Consider the following 15,867-nt stretch of genomic DNA (forward strand, 5'->3'; position numbering starts at 1 on the left):
GTCATGATCATAAACTGGCTGGACATTTCGGCACACGAAAAACAAGTTATCTGGTACAGCGTACCTTCTGGTGGCCTCACCTTATTAGGGATTGTAAAAAGTTTGTTGATTCCTACAATACTTGTGCCAGAAGCAAGAACAGCCTGGCTAGGGCCTGGGGACTATTGAAACCTCTCCCAGTCCCAGAGAGACCATGGAGTATGATCTCAATGGACTTTGTCGTTAAACTCCCCCCATCAGAAGGCTTTTCCTCCATCTTTGTCGTGGTAGACAGATTGTCTAAAATGTCTCATTTCCTTCCAATGAAGGGCACTCCATCGGCTACGGAGACAGCCAATATTTTCATTAAGGAAATTGTCAGGTTACACGGAGTTCCAAAGAATATAGTTTCTGACCGTGGTGTCCAGTTCACCTCCAGATTCTGGAAGGCCCTCTGTGGCTCCTTGGACATTGAATTGGCGTTCTCCTCAGCCTACCATCCCCAATCAAATGGGCAAACTGAGAGGACGTATCAAACTCTAGAGCAATATCTCCACTGTTTTTCTGCCTTCTCCCAGGATGATTGGGCCTCCCTACTCCCTATTGCGGAGTTTTCTTACAACAGTTCCTTGCATTCAGCTACCAACCAAACTCCATTCTATGCCAACTATGGCTTTCATCCGTCCTTTTTGCCTGGGTCAATACCTGAGTGCTCTGTTCCTGCAGTAGCTGAAACCCTGAATTTCTTCTCAGTAAACAACAGACTATTACAGGATACCATAGCCAAGGCCCAAGAAGGTTACAAAAAAATGTTTGATAAAAAGAGGCATGGAAAACTTGTGTTGGAAGCCGGCAACCCAGAATGGTTATCTACCGCCAATCTGAAGTTGGCATGCCCGTCTAAGAAACTAGGCCCTAAGTTCCTGGGTCCCTTCCTGGTAAGGAGGAAAATTAACAATGTTGCTTACGAGCTTGACCTGCCTAATTCTCTGAAGGTGCACCTGGTCTTCCACGTGTCTCTCTTGAAGCCGGTTACCCCCAATTCTTTTGTTGGCCGTAGTGTCGGTCCACCCAAACCCATTCTTGTGGACAACGAGGAGGAGTTCGAAGTGGAAGCAATCCTAGACTGCAGAAGGAGGCATAATCAAACCCAATACTTCATAAAGTGGAAAGGATACGGCCCTGAAGACAACTCATGGGAACCAGAAGACAATTTGCATGCCAGAGAACTCTTGCAGGCTTTCAAGGACTCGCATGCCTCCATGTTAGCCCAATTGGGCATCCAGTGTCTGCCCTTGAGGAGGGGGCACTGTCAGAAAGGTTACCTGGTTGGGCGTCGTTGCGCGCCAGGGCGTGTTGGTGCGCGCATTACTGTGAGTGCTCGGGCGCCTGCCTCAATGGGCACTGGTGTTGGCGTTCCGGCTGGCCATGGTGGAGGCGGTGGTCCCCGTTGGCATGCGCGTGTCCGCCTATGGGCGCTGTTATGCGTTTGCCTGGTGGTGCTGGTGTGCGCGCCGCTGTCCGGGGGCGCGCTCGGGCGCGTGCTGGTGCGCGGGCGCCTGTGCCTAATGGCACGCACACGTGCGCGGCGTTTGGCGCCAATCAGCCTATTTAGGCATTCCTCTCCCTCTGATCGGTGCTGCCTGATCAACAGAGCCCGTGCCTAGTTCCCGTTGCCTGTTCCTTGTTCCTGAGTTCCTGTGGTCTGATCTGTTGACGACCCAGCTTGCCTTTTGGACTCTGCTGACTTTCGCCTGCATCTGACCCCGGCTTGTTTGACCCTGCTTCTGCCTGCTCCTCCTGTACCTCCGCTGCCCGCCTGTTGCCGAACCCTGCCTGTGTGTTACCAGTCTATAGCTCCTGCTCAGCATCCGTTGCCTGTGCCTTTGATTACCATCTGCTGTTTTGGAGACTTCCTGCTTCCGGAATCCAGACCCCTACACAGGCTCTCATAACACTCCGCACTCCTGTGCTTCCTGTCTGCTCTACCAGGGGCCGCGAGTCGGATACGTAAGGGAGCCTACCCTCTGCCCAAGCGGACTCACCAGTCTGGTAAGTGAGACACCCGACAAGCGGTGGGATAGGTAGGATGAGATCCAGCGAAGAAAAAAAGGAGTGGAGTTTATTGAGGAGGAGGGGATGGACCACTGTGTCAAAGGCAGCAGAGAGATCCAGGAGAAGTAGTACAGAATAGCAGAATAGTGTCCATTGGTTTTAGCCATTAGTAGGTCATTTGAGAGTTTAAGGAGAGCAGTTTCCATGGAGTGTTGAGGGTGAAATCTGGACTGAAGGGGATCAAGAAGTTTATTCATGGTCAGATGGTCGCTTAGTCAGTTGTAGACCAGTCTTTCAAGAAGTTTGGAGGAGAAGGCAAGTAAGGAGATGGGAAGTAGGTTGTGAAGATTGGTGGGGTCCAGTGAGGACTTTTTTTAGTATGGGTAACATGACAAAATGTGGAAAATTTCAAGGAGTATGAATACTCTTTCAAGGCACTGTACAAGAAACATTTATCTGGTAGATGGAGAGATCTGGCCTATGTTTTATTTAGGTGAGAAATGTGAGTCACTATGGGATAAATAATCTTCATTGTGTTTTTATATCATCCAACCAACAATCCACCCTGACATAAAGTCTGATCTCTGATAGTCAGTGGAGGGGGGAGGGGATGAAATGACAATAACAGTGAGTGACCTGAAGGGTTATGATGGGAACTCCCAGTGTAACCGGACAATCAGAAGTCTGTTTTTGTATAACTTTCATCTATGTAACATGTCTGGATCCCTCACACACACAAGATTTAGTCTGAAATTTGGCAAAATATTATATAATTTATAGTATAATTTCCTCTTCATCTCCTGCATGATATATTCTGAATCTCTGAGTCACTCACATAGAAGATTTATACCAGAATCCTGCAGAATAGTATATAATTTACAGGATAATTCTCACCACAGCTCCTGCAGAGTACAGCCAGGATGTCTGAGCCCCTCACATAGAAGTTTCATTCCAGAGTCTTCCAGATTATTATATGATAAATCCAGTCTGGTGAGGGATCGATTATTGATAAGAATGGATCGGAGATCATCCCAACCTGAGGAAGTCACATCACACCAAACCAACCTGTAGAGACAAATCCAGACACATGATATTATATTATAAGATGAATATGAGGAATTATTCCCATTTAGTGAAAAGTAACATAACATCACTAGAGCGGAATATTAGGATATATAGAATGTTATACAGAGGAAAGATCTTGTTATTAGGGAAGCTGATAAAGGTGAAGCTGTTGTAGTACTTATGTCTACACAGTATAAAGAGGGGGCGCTGTGACAGCTCAGTCACCCCCTTATGTACCCGGTTATTAAGCAGGACCTCACACAGTGTCTCATACAGGGGCTTCTGAAATTGATAGATAAAGGAAAGGATCTGTGAGGTTATGAAATAAAACAGCAGCATTTCTGATACCCCATTGACCCCAATATTCCATCATATTCCTAAAGTCCACAAATCAAGTATTCCCATTCAAGGTCACCCAATTGTGGGAGGAATAGGATCCCTATTAGATAATGTAGGGGGAGGTGTGAAAATACATTTAGAACCTTTAGTGCTGAGACCACTGGGATATATTAGATATTATAGATTGGCAAACGGTTTGGAACTAGCATGAGTTCAGGCCAAACATTGGCTATTTACACGTTCCCTGAACAACCAAATTATCAGGGCATTTTACTGTTTGCATACCTCCCAACTTTTTGAGATAGGAATGAGGGACACCTATTAGCAAAAGTATGTAGGCATAGGACACCCTAGCACGCCCCCTTAAAGGAGAATTATACGAAAAAAATATTAGCTAAAGCTACTACTATTCCTTTATATTGGCTTTTGAAATTTACAAATGCAGCAATTTAGAAATTGGATGAAAGGTTTAGCACTGGGAAACACTTTTTGAAAGATAAAAAGTGCAATTTATATACAACTATATAGATCAAACCAACATGAGGAGGAAAGAGGGACAGAGGGACTTTGTTACAAATCAGGGACAGTCCCTTGAAATCAGGAAAAGTTGGGAACTATGCCATTTTATTCGGCCCGCCGAACGACCGCAATGCACTGCGCTGTGCATTGAAAGCCCTGATTGGCTGAAGCAATGAAAGTTTCGCCCAATCATGGCACGGGGCACTGCCAGAGCCATGATTGGATGCTTTCATGATGACAGTATCCGATCATGGTTCATTGCTCCGCAGCCCCAAGGTCTAATCGGTTCCAGCAACCATTGCCAGCGTTTGATTCACATGATGCAGGATTACCTAGGGGCAAGATCAGACTTGGACACCTTTCCCACCAAAAATCCTCTGGGTTACTGGGTCTTGAGGATGGATCACTGGCCAGAGCTTGCACAGTATGCAATTGAGCTACTGGCCTGTCCTGCATCCAGAGTTCTTTCGGAACGCACATTCAGTGCTGCTGGAGGCTTTGTAACCGATCACAGGGTGCGCCTGTCCACCGAATTGGTCGATTGGCTGACCTTCATAAAAATGAATCAGTCTTGGATCACCAGCTACCAAGCACCTGATGCTGATGTAACCGATTGATTTTTTTTGTAATGTGAGATCCCTTTGAGACTGACTATCCTGTTATGCTGAGTCACAATCCTCTTCCTCAATTTTCATGCTGATAGCTTGTAAGAACATTTTTGGTTCTGGGCACCACCACCAGTGGCCAAGGCCCAATTTTTCTGCCCCTGTTTAACAGGGGCATGTAATTAAAATTTTTGATGCAATGCTTTGCAGTAGGGCTTATTCCTGCGCTCCAACTATAGTATCTGTGAGGGGTTGCAGTGTGGTGGCACCAGCACCAGTGCCTAAGGCCCAATTTTTCTGCCCCTGTTTAACAGGGGCATATAATTACAATTTTTGATGCAATACTTGCAGCAGGGCTCATTCCTGCTCTCCAACTATAGCATCTGTGAGGGGTTGCAGTGTTGTGGCAATTTTTCTGCCCCTGTTTAACAGGGGTGTGAAATAACAATTTTTGATGCAATACTTTGCATCAAGGCTCATTCCTGCGCTCCAACTATAGCATCTGTGAGGGGTTGCAGTGTTGTGCCACCAGTGCCTAAGGCCCAATATTTCTGCCCCTGTTCAACAGGGACATGTAATTACAATTCTTGATCTAATATTTCACAGCAGGGACCATTCCTGCGCCCACCAAGAGTAACTGTGAGGGCTTACAGTGTTGTGGCAACACCACCACCACCACCAAAGGCCCGATTTTTCTGCCCCTGTTCAACAGGTGCATGTAATTACAATTCTTGATATAATTTTTCACAGCATGGCCCATTCCAGTGCCCACCAAGAGTAACTGTGAGGACTTACAGTGTTGTGGCACCACCACCAAAGGCCCAAATTTTTCTACCACTGTTCAACAATGGCATGTAATTACAATTCTTGATCTAATATTTCACAGCAGGGCCCGTTCCTGTGCCCACCAAGAGTAACTGTGAGGGCTTACAGTGTTGTGGCAACACCACCACCACTACCACCAAAGGCCCAATTTTTCTACCACTGTTTAACCATGGCATGCAATTACAATTCTTGATCTAATATTTCACAGCAGCGCACGTTCTTGTTCCCACCAAGAGTAACTGTGAGGGCTTACAGTGTTGTGGCAACACCAACATCTAAGGCCCAAATTTCTGTAGAGTATATAGGGCAGGCCCCTACTTTCAAACATCCAACTTACAAACGACACCTACTTGCAAACAGAAGGAGACAACAGGAAGTGAGATGAAATCTACCCCTAGGAAGGGAAGTTCTGTAAGAGTTAATATGGGAAAAAGATGTCTCTTCTCCACTGATGCTTTATCACCAATCCTTGTTTCACTAAAAACCCCAAATTTTTCAAAAACATTTGTCATTGGGACAGAAAGTGAGGTGAAATCTTCTGAAGAGGAGCACAGACAGCAAAACAAATGTTACAGGGGTGATAACCCTTCCCTATGTTTTCCAAAAAGCTTAAAAATAGATTTTTTGGCTGGAGCTACACTTTAAAAATGTACCAGTTCAAAACTACAGATTCTACTTAAAGCGGAGCGCCGCCAAGATTTTTTTTTTTTAAAGTCAGCAGCTACAAATACTGCAGCTGCTGACTTTTAAAACATGGACACTTACCTGTCCAGGGCGCCCGCGATGTCGGCACCCGAGGCCGAACCGTCTCTCCGTCCTCGGGTGCTGCCGCCTCCATCATCGGTAAGGGAATCAGGAAGTGAAGCTGTGCGGCTTCACTTCCCGGTTCCCTACTGCGCATGCGCGAGTCGCGCAGCGCAATACGGATGGTCCCTGCTGCCTCTGGAACCCATGTGTTTCCCAGCAGGCAGCGGGGGGGACAGGAAGTGGCGTAAATAACCGCAGATTCTGCGGCTATCTATGCCGGAAGTGGGTACAGATACCTGTATTATGCAGGTATCTGTACCCCCCCTCCCCCCTGAAAGGTGCCAACTGTGTCACCGGAGGGGGGGAGGAATCTGATGAGTGGAATTTCCACTTTTGGGTGGAACTCCACTTTAACAACAAACCTACAGTCCCTGTCTTGTTTGCACCGCCTGTATACTGCTGTTCAGAGTATATAGGGCCTTTTTTAAATTTGGGTGCGGGGTTCCCCTTAATATCCATACAAGACCAAAAGAGCCTGGTAATTGACTGGGGGGGGGTACCGATGCCGTTTGTCTCACTGATTTTCATCCATATTGCCGGGACCTGACATTACATTAAAGCCGCAAGCAGTTTTAAATGACTTTTATTACTTTAAAAATTTAATTTTGTGCGGGGACTGTTCTAAGCACGGGAAACACGTTCCACTTTACAGGCATACTATAGACACCCCCCAGGTACGATATTTAAAGGAATATTTCACTTTTTTTTTTACTTTAAGCATCATTAAAATCACTGCTCCCGAAAAAACAGCCATTTTTAAAACTTTTTTTTGCATTGATACATGTCCCCTGGGGCAGGACCCAGGTCCCCAAACCCTTTTTAGGACAATAACTTGCATATTAGCCTTTAAAATTGGCACTTTTGATTTTGAACGCTCGAGTCCCATAGACTTTAACAGGGTTCTAAAGTTTGCGCAAACTTTCGGTCCGTTTGCAGGTTCTGGTGCGAACCGAACCGGGGGGTGTTTGGCTCATCCCTAGGAATAATGTCTTTGATGAAAAGTTTGACTGTGCCCAGGATATCTGTGACCGATTCGGGGATACCTCTGATACGGAAGTTGTATCGCCTGCTTCTGTTCTCCAAATCATCTAATTTGGCGAGTGCAGTTTCAAGTTGGTCTTGCAGCGTTTGGATGCAGGTGGTGTTTTGATTAGTGCGTGCGGCCGTATTATCCACTACCTGCTCAATGACATCCATGCGGGCTCCAAGGCTCTGCAGGTCTGCTTTGATGGTAGCTGTAATTTACATGGCATTTTGGGTCAGGCCTGCAGCCAGCATTTCAGAAAAGCTGTGCAGTAGCTGGGACATGTCAGTGGGGCAGCCTGGAGGCATAGGGGAGGCCTGCTGGGAGCCTGCAAGACCGGGGGGAATTCAGCATGGGGGTATGGAGGAGATCCGCCATTGTCCTGCTTAATAAAGACTCGGTGTATGCAGGGGAGGTCCCATGGGGTGAGGCATTACTTACTGGTGTTGCCAGCAAGGGGTAAAGCTGCTGTTGGGATGGAGGTGGGTCCGCTATGGAGTCCTGGTCATCCGGGCCTCCTCGTGGGGGAGCAGCGGCCGCCATTTCGGAGGATTCAGGGGCGAGTAGGCTGAAGTCCAGCTGATGGCTTACCTCTTTCCTAGTGTGGTCTCCCGAAATGCGGGCAGACGCCCTGGCTCTTCCAGAGAGTGTGGGGGTCTGCTTGGGGTGGGTCCCACTCGTGCTGGCTGGTGTGGGGGCCATAGAGCGGCTTAGAGCTTCCATCTACAGCATCCTCCCGGAAGTCCCGCGCATGCGCAACGCCAAGTAAATTGATAGCCAACATATCACGCTTAAAAATTGCTCCCGCTCGTAGAATGGCAACAAACTTTTACCCTTAAAAATCTCCATAGGTCACGTTTAAAAAATTCTCGCCAATACTTCACATGTGTGGTTTGAACACCATTTTCATATGCGGGCGCTACTCACATATGCGTTCGCTTCTGCACGCAAGCTCGGCGGGACAGGGCGTGTTTACATTTTTTTTCCTTATTTATTTTACGTTTTATTTTTTATTTTGACACTGTTCTTTTTTTAAAAAAATGTGTCACTTTTATTTCTATTACAAGGAATGTAAACATCCCTTGTAATAGAAAAAATCTGGGGCCAAAAAGACCTCAGCTCTCATATTTACTCTAAAATGCAATAAAAAAAATATTTTTTTATGTCATTTGAAAAAAAAAGTTTCTTTAAGAGCTATGGGCGGAAGTGATGTTTTGACGTTGCTTCCGCCCAGCAATGGTATGGAGACGGGTGGGGGCCATCTTCCCCTCACCCATCTCCGTACCACACACGGAAGACGACGGCTCTGGTAAGCGGCGGAGGGCACCGGAGTGTGGCAGGAGGGGGGCCCTCTCCTGCCGCAGATAAAAGTGATCCCACTGCGAATTTGCCACAGAGACCACTTCTATCTGAAAGTGGACCGCCCGCTGAAGAGCTAGCTGCTGCCATAACAATGATATCTCTCTTCAAAGTACCGGCGTATAACGGCAGCGGGTGGTCCGTAAGTGGATAAGAATGCTTAAAGTGAAACAATAAAAATGAAATATTCCTTTAAATATCATGCCTGGGGGGTGTCTATAGTATGCCTGTAAAGCAGCACATTTTCCCATGTTTAGAACAATACCACAGCAAGATGACATTTCTAAAGGAAAAAAATTCATTCAAAATTGCTCACGGCTGTAATGTATTGCCAGATCCCGGCAATTAGGGATGAGCTTCGAGTTCGAGTCGAACTCATGTTCTACTCGAACATTGGCTGTTCGCAAGTTCGCCGAACAGCGAACAATTTGGGGTGTTCGCGGCAAATTCGAATGCCGCGGAACACCCTTTAAAAGTCTATGGGAGAAATCAAAAGTGCTAATTTTAAAGGCTTATATGCAAGTTATTGTCATAAAAAGTGTTTGGGGACCTGGGTCCTGCCCCAGGGGACATGGATCAATGCAAAAAAAAGTTTTAAAAACGGACGTTTTTTCAGGAGCAGTGATTTTATTAATGCTTAAAGTCAAACAATAAAAGTGTAATATCCCTTTAAATTTCGTACCTGGGGGGTGTCTATAGTATGCCTGTAAAGGGGCGCATGTTTCCCGTGTTTAGAACAGTCTGACAGCAAAATGACATTTTGAAGGAAAAAACTCATTTAAAACTACCGCGGCTATTGCATTGCCGACAATACACATAGAAGTTCATTGATAAAAACGGCATGGGAATTCCCCACAGGGCAACCCCGAACCAAAATTAAAAAAAAAAAATGATGTGGGGGTCCCCCTAAATTCCATACAAGGCCCTTCGGGTCTGGTATGGATATTAAGGGGAACCCCAGCCAAAATTTAAAAAAAAAATTGACGTGGGGTTCCCCCTAAATTCCATACCAGACCCTTCAGGTCTGGTATGGATTTTAAGGGGAACCCCGCGCCAAAAAAAAAAAAAAAAAACGGCGTGGGGTCCCCCTAAAAATCCATACCAGACCCTTATCCGAGCATGCAACCTGGCAGGCCGCAGGAAAAGAGGGGGGGACGAGAGTGCGGCCCCCCCCCCCTCCTGAACCGTACCAGGCCACATGCCCTCAACATTGGGAGGGTGCTTTGGGGTAGCCCCCCAAAGCACCTTGTCCCCATGTTGATGAAGACAAGGGCCTCATCCCCACAACCGTGGCCGGTGGTTGTGGGGGTCTGCGGGCGGGGGGCTTATCGGAATCTGGAAGCCCCCTTTACCAAGGGGACCCCCAGATCCCGGCCCCCCCCCTGTGTGAAATGGTAAGGGGTTACTTACCCCTACCATTTCACTAAAAAACTGTCAAAAATGTTAAAAATGACAAGAGACAGTTTTTGACAATTCCTTTATTTAAATGCTTCTTCTTTCTTCCTTCATCTTCTTCTTCTTCTGGTTCTTCTGGCTCTTCTGGTTCTTCCTCCGGCGTTCTCGTCCAGCATCTCCTCCGCGGCGTCTTCTATCTTCTTCTCCTCGGGCCGCTCCGCACCCATGGCATGAGGGGGGAGGCTCCCGCTCTTCTCTTCATCTTCTTCTTCATCTTCATCTTCTTCTTCATCTTCTTCTTCTTCTTCTTCTTCTCTTCTTCATCTCTTCTTCCTTCTTCATTTCTTCTGCGGGCCGCTCCGCATCCATGCATGGAGGGAGGCTCCCGCTGTGTGACGGCGTCTCTTCGTCTGACGGTTCTTAAATAACGGGGGGCGGGGCCATCCGGTGACCCCGCCCCCCCCTCTGACGCACGGTGAATTGACGGGACTTCCCTGTGACGTCACGGGGAATGCCACAGGGAAGTCCCGTCATGTCCCGTGCGTCAGAGGGGGGCGGGGTCACCGGGTGGCCCCGCCCCCCGTTATTTAAGAACCGTCAGACGAAGAGACGCCGTCACACAGCGGGAGCCTCCCTCCATGCATGGATGCGGAGCGGCCCGCAGAAGAAATGAAGAAGGAAGAAGAGATGAAGAAGAGAAGAAGAAGAAGAAGAAGAAGATGAAGAAGAAGATGAAGATGAAGAAGAAGATGAAGAGAAGAGCGGGAGCCTCCCCCCTCATGCCATGGGTGCGGAGCGGCCCGAGGAGAAGAAGATAGAAGACGCCGCGGAGGAGATGCTGGACGAGAACGCCGGAGGAAGAACCAGAAGAGCCAGAAGAACCAGAAGAAGAAGAAGATGAAGGAAGAAAGAAGAAGCATTTAAATAAAGGAATTGTCAAAAACTGTCTCTTGTCATTTTTAACATTTTTGACAGTTTTTTAGTGAAATGGTAGGGGTAAGTAACCCCTTACCATTTCACACAGGGGGGGGGCCGGGATCTGGGGGTCCCCTTGGTAAAGGGGGCTTCCAGATTCCGATAAGCCCCCCGCCCGCAGACCCCCACAACCACCGGCCACGGTTGTGAGGATGAGGCCCTTGTCTTCATCAACATGGGGACAAGGTGCTTTGGGGGGCTACCCCAAAGCACCCTCCCAATGTTGAGGGCATGTGGCCTGGTACGGTTCAGGAGGGGGGGGGGGCCGCACTCTCGTCCCCCCCTCTTTTCCTGCGGCCTGCCAGGTTGCGTGCTCGGATAAGGGTCTGGTATGGATTTTTAGGGGGACCCCACGCCGTTTTTTTTTTTTTTTTTTGGCGCGGGGTTCCCCTTAAAATCCATACCAGACCTGAAGGGTCTGGTATGGAATTTAGGGGGAACCCCACGTCAATTTTTTTTTTAAATTTTGGCTGGGGTTCCCCTTAATATCCATACCAGACCTGAAGGGCCTTGTATGGAATTTAGGGGGACCCCCACATCATTTTTTTTTTTTAATTTTGGTTCGGGGTTGCCCTGTGGGGAATTCCCATGCCGTTTTTATCAATGAACTTCTATGTGTATTGTCGGCAATGCAATAGCCGCGGTAGTTTTAAATGAGTTTTTTCCTTCAAAATGTCATTTTGCTGTCAGACTGTTCTAAACACGGGAAACATGCGCCCCTTTACAGGCATACTATAGACACCCCCCAGGTATGAAATTTAAAGGGATATTACACTTTTATTGTTTGACTTTAAGCATTTTTAAAATCACTGCTCCTGAAAAAACGGCCGTTTTTAAAACTTTTTTTTGCATTGATCCATGTCCCCTGGGGCAGGACCCAGGTCCCCAAACACTTTTATTGACAATAACTTGCATATTAGCCTTTAAAATTAGCACTTTTGATTATTCATGTTCGTGTCCCATAGACTTTAACGGTGTTCGCGTGTTCGAACGAATTTTTTTCCTGTTCGCATGTTCTGGTGCGAACCGAACAGGGGGGTGTTCGGCTCATCCCTACCGGCAATATACATAAAAATCTTTGGAAAAAAACAGCGTGGGTTTTCCATCCCCAGTCCATACCAGGCCCTTTCGGGTCTGGTATGGATATTAAGGTGAACACCATGACATTTTTTTTTTTAAAAGGCGTGGGTGTCCCCCCCCAAAGACCATACCAGACCCAAAGGGCCTGGTATGGATGGGTGGAACCCATGCTGTTTTTTTCCTAATTCTGTCATAGGGCTCCCCTTAACCACTTCAATACACTATATTATATATTGTACACTGCACTATATACAGTGCACTGTATTATATATACACTACACTGACTGCACTATATACTCTGAACTGCAGTATTTATACTATACTACATACTCTATATACTATATACTCTGCTGAAAAATTGGGCCTTAGGTATTGGTGGTGGCAGAACACTGTAACCCCTAACAGTTACTCTTGTTGGGTGCAGGAACGCTCCCTGCTGTTAAATATTATTTAAAAAATTGTAATTGCATGCCCCTGTTAAGCAGGTGCAGAAAAAGTGGGCCTTGGGTGGTGGTGGTGGTGCCCTAAACCAAAAATATTGTTGGAAGCTAGCATCATCATGATTGAGGAGGAATAGGATAGGCAGCGTAGGCAGTCTTCAAGGGATCGCAGATCCATAGCAAATTGAATCAGTTACATCAGGTGCTTAATAGCTGCTGATCCAGCACTGATTCATTTTTATAAATGTGAGCCTATCAACGGAGTCTGTGGACAGGCACACTCTTTGATCCATTACAAACCCTCCAGCAGCACTGAATGTGCATTCAGAAAGCACATTGGATACAGGACAGGCCAGTAGCTCAATTACATATTGAGCAAGTTCTGGCCAGTGGTCCACCCTCAAGACCCAGTAACCCAGTGGATGCTCTGTTGGAAAGGTCTCCAAGTCTGCTCTTGCCCCTAGATATTCCTGCACCATATAATGCAGATGCTGTACATGGTTGCTGGAAGACCTTGGCGCTGAGGACTGAACAATTGTTTAAAGGCATCGCTTAGCTGGCCACCTTCTCCACCGCTCTTCCTCTGACCAAACAAAGCCTCAGAAACACGTTGTCCAGCACCAGGAAATTGTAACCTCCCAGGGTCTGGAAATGCATTGCACAAACATTTATTCAAGGCCTCCTGAAGATGTTTCATCCTCTGCTCCCTCTGCGAAGGCAGGGTGAGTTCTGCAACCTTACCCTTGCAACGTGGATCAAGAAGAGCTGCCAGCCAGTAATGATTTCTCTCCTTGATACCAAGAATCCTAAGGTCCTTTAGCAGGCTTTGCAGAATCGGGGAGGCCATGCAGCGTAAGTTTGCAGAGGCATTCAATTCTGAGTCCTCTTGGTCACTAAGAATAACATTATCTGTAACTACCTCCTCCCAGCCAAGTACAACTCCTTGGGTTTCTGGGGACTGAAAACCATCCCTTGAAGACTGCTCTGTGTTATCCATAACATCCATGCTGACACTATCCTCCTCCTCTTCTTCCAGTGTGTTTGGCGGACCCGCAGGAATGCTATCTTGATAAAGGGTGCCTTGAGAGTAAAGGAAGTCCTCCTCTTCCTCCCTCTGTTCTGCCTCAAGCGCCCTGTCCATTATTGCACAAAGTGTATGCTCCAGCAGGAAGACTAGAGGGACAGTGTCACTGATGCATGCATTGTCGCTGCTCACCATCCTTGTGGCCTCCTCAAATGGTGACAGGACAGTGCATGCATCCTTGATCAGTAGCTACTGGTGTGGCAAAACGCAGCCAAGCTACCCTGACCCTTTTCTAGTGCCATACAAGCATAGGTACTCTTTGATGGCTCTCTGCTGTGTGTACAGCTGCTGCAGCATTGTCAACGTTGAGTTCCACCTGGTGGGCATGTCACAAATGAGGCGGTTGATGGGCAGGTTGCATTCCCTTTGAATGTCAACCAGATGAGCACTGGCATTGTATGACTGGCGGAAATGACCACAGACTTTTGTGGCTAGCCTCAGGAGATCTTGTAAGCCTGATCACCTGGTCAAGAAATGCTGCACCACCAAATTCAGGATGTGTACCAAACATGGAACATGGGTCAAGTGTCTCTGTGGGAGGGCGGAGAGAAGGTTGGTGCCATTGTCGTATACAACCATTCCTGGCTGAAGCTGGCATGACACAACCACCTCTGAGCCTTCCCCTGCAGAGCTGACAGAATCTCTGCCCCAGTGTGGCTCCTGTTCCCTAGGCAGACCAACTCAAGCATCACATGACATCTTTTTGCCTGACTGCTTGCGTAGCCCCTTGAGCATTTAAGGAGCTCTGCTGGTTCAGAGTACAATTCTGCAGAAGAGGCCATAGAGGAAGAAGAGGAGGGAGGGGAGCATACAGATGTTGTGGCAAAATCGCCACTAGCTTTTTGGAGGCGTGGTGGCGGAACAAGCTCCAACACTGAACCCTGTCCTGCATCCTTCCCAGCTGCCAGCAGAGTTACCCAGTGCACCATGAAGGAATGGTAACGTCCCTGCAACATGCCTGCTGGACCATGAGTCAGCGGTAATATAAACCTTACTGCTGACCGCCCTGTCCAACGAGGCCAAAACATTTCCTTCCACATGGCAGTAGAGATCCGAAATGGCTGCCCTTAAGCTGACCCCTGGAGAACATCCTGCCTCGTTGGAGTTGTGCCTTCTTCTCCTCAGTTTCCTCATCTCTTCTCTCAGGCATCCAAGTATGGTCAGTGACATCATCCCCTCCCTCCTCGTCACTGGAGTAAAACTTGGCAGTATGCTACAGATTGGGGAACATGACTGCCAGTTTCTTGTCCTCTGTGGCACTCCCTCTCTCTAGCCACTTCAGCTCCGGACCATTTGGCTGCCAAATAACCGGGCCACTTTTTCCGATACGGCACTGGGTCGCTTTAACTGACAATTGTGCGGTCGTGTGATGTGGCTCCCAAAGTTGACGTCCTTTTTATCCTACAAATAGAGCTTTCTTTTGGTGGTATTTGATCACCTCTGCAGTTTTTATTTTTTGCGCTATAAACAAAAAGAGCGACAATTTTGAAAAAAAAGCAATATTTTGTACTTTTTGCTATAATAAATATCCCCCTTTTTTTTTTTTAATCTATTTTGTCCCTCAGTTTAGGCCGATACGTATTCTTCTACATATTTTTGGTACAAAAAATTGCAATAAGCGTATTGATTGGTTTGCGCAAAAATTATAGCGTCTACAAAATAGGGGTAGTTTTATGGTATTTTTATTATAAATTTTTTTTACTTGTTATGGCGGCGATCTGCAATTTTTATCATGACTGCGACATTATGGAGGACACAACGGACACTTTTGGCACTATTTTGGAACCGTTCACATTTATACAGCGATCAGTGCTATAAAAATGCACGGATTACTGTGTAAATGTGACTGGCAGTGAAGGGGTTAACCAGTAGAGGGCGCTGAAAGGGTTAAGTGTGTCCTAGGGAATGATTCTAACTGTTAGGGGGCGTGGCTTACTGTGACAGACTGTGGCAGGCGATCAGTGCTGTGTCACTAGGCAGAATAGGGAGATGTCTTGTTTACAAAAGCATCCACCCGTTCTGCCATCCCGTGACCCGATCGCTGGACACCGGCAGACATCAAGTCCACGGGTCCCACGGCACGGTCATGGAGACCACAGCGGCCGCGTATATATACGTTGCTTTGCCTGCCCGTGCCATTCTGCCGATGTATATCTCCGTGAGGCGGTCGCCAAGCGACTAGGCTCACGTTACTCCCTTCCTCCACCTGGGAACCAAAATCAGAGTTTTCAAACTGCTGCGCATCCTCCGGCAGCATGTACCCGACACTGTGGTCGAATAATTCTGGGGACTCCTCCGTGCATGGTGGTGGGGCTA

The 15,867-nt window shown here is 47.3% G+C and overlaps 2 protein-coding genes across 2 annotated transcripts in view; both read right to left on the bottom strand.

The window, feature by feature from the left end:
- LOC141133842 (phospholipid scramblase 3-like) overlaps positions 1–15,867 on the bottom strand; it is a 599,764-nt gene that overhangs the window by 303,442 nt on the left and 280,455 nt on the right. The window lies entirely within an intron of this gene.
- LOC141134392 (NACHT, LRR and PYD domains-containing protein 3-like) overlaps positions 1–15,867 on the bottom strand; it is a 284,164-nt gene that overhangs the window by 150,085 nt on the left and 118,212 nt on the right. The window contains exon 6 of the mRNA XM_073623957.1: positions 2,929–3,099. Within this exon, the coding sequence (XP_073480058.1) occupies positions 2,929–3,099 (171 nt within the window). The remainder of the gene's footprint in view (positions 1–2,928; positions 3,100–15,867) is intronic.

The sequence above is a fragment of the Aquarana catesbeiana genome, linkage group LG03 (genome assembly GCF_042186555.1).
Source record: "Aquarana catesbeiana isolate 2022-GZ linkage group LG03, ASM4218655v1, whole genome shotgun sequence".
Classification (NCBI taxonomy): Eukaryota; Metazoa; Chordata; class Amphibia; order Anura; family Ranidae; genus Aquarana; species Aquarana catesbeiana.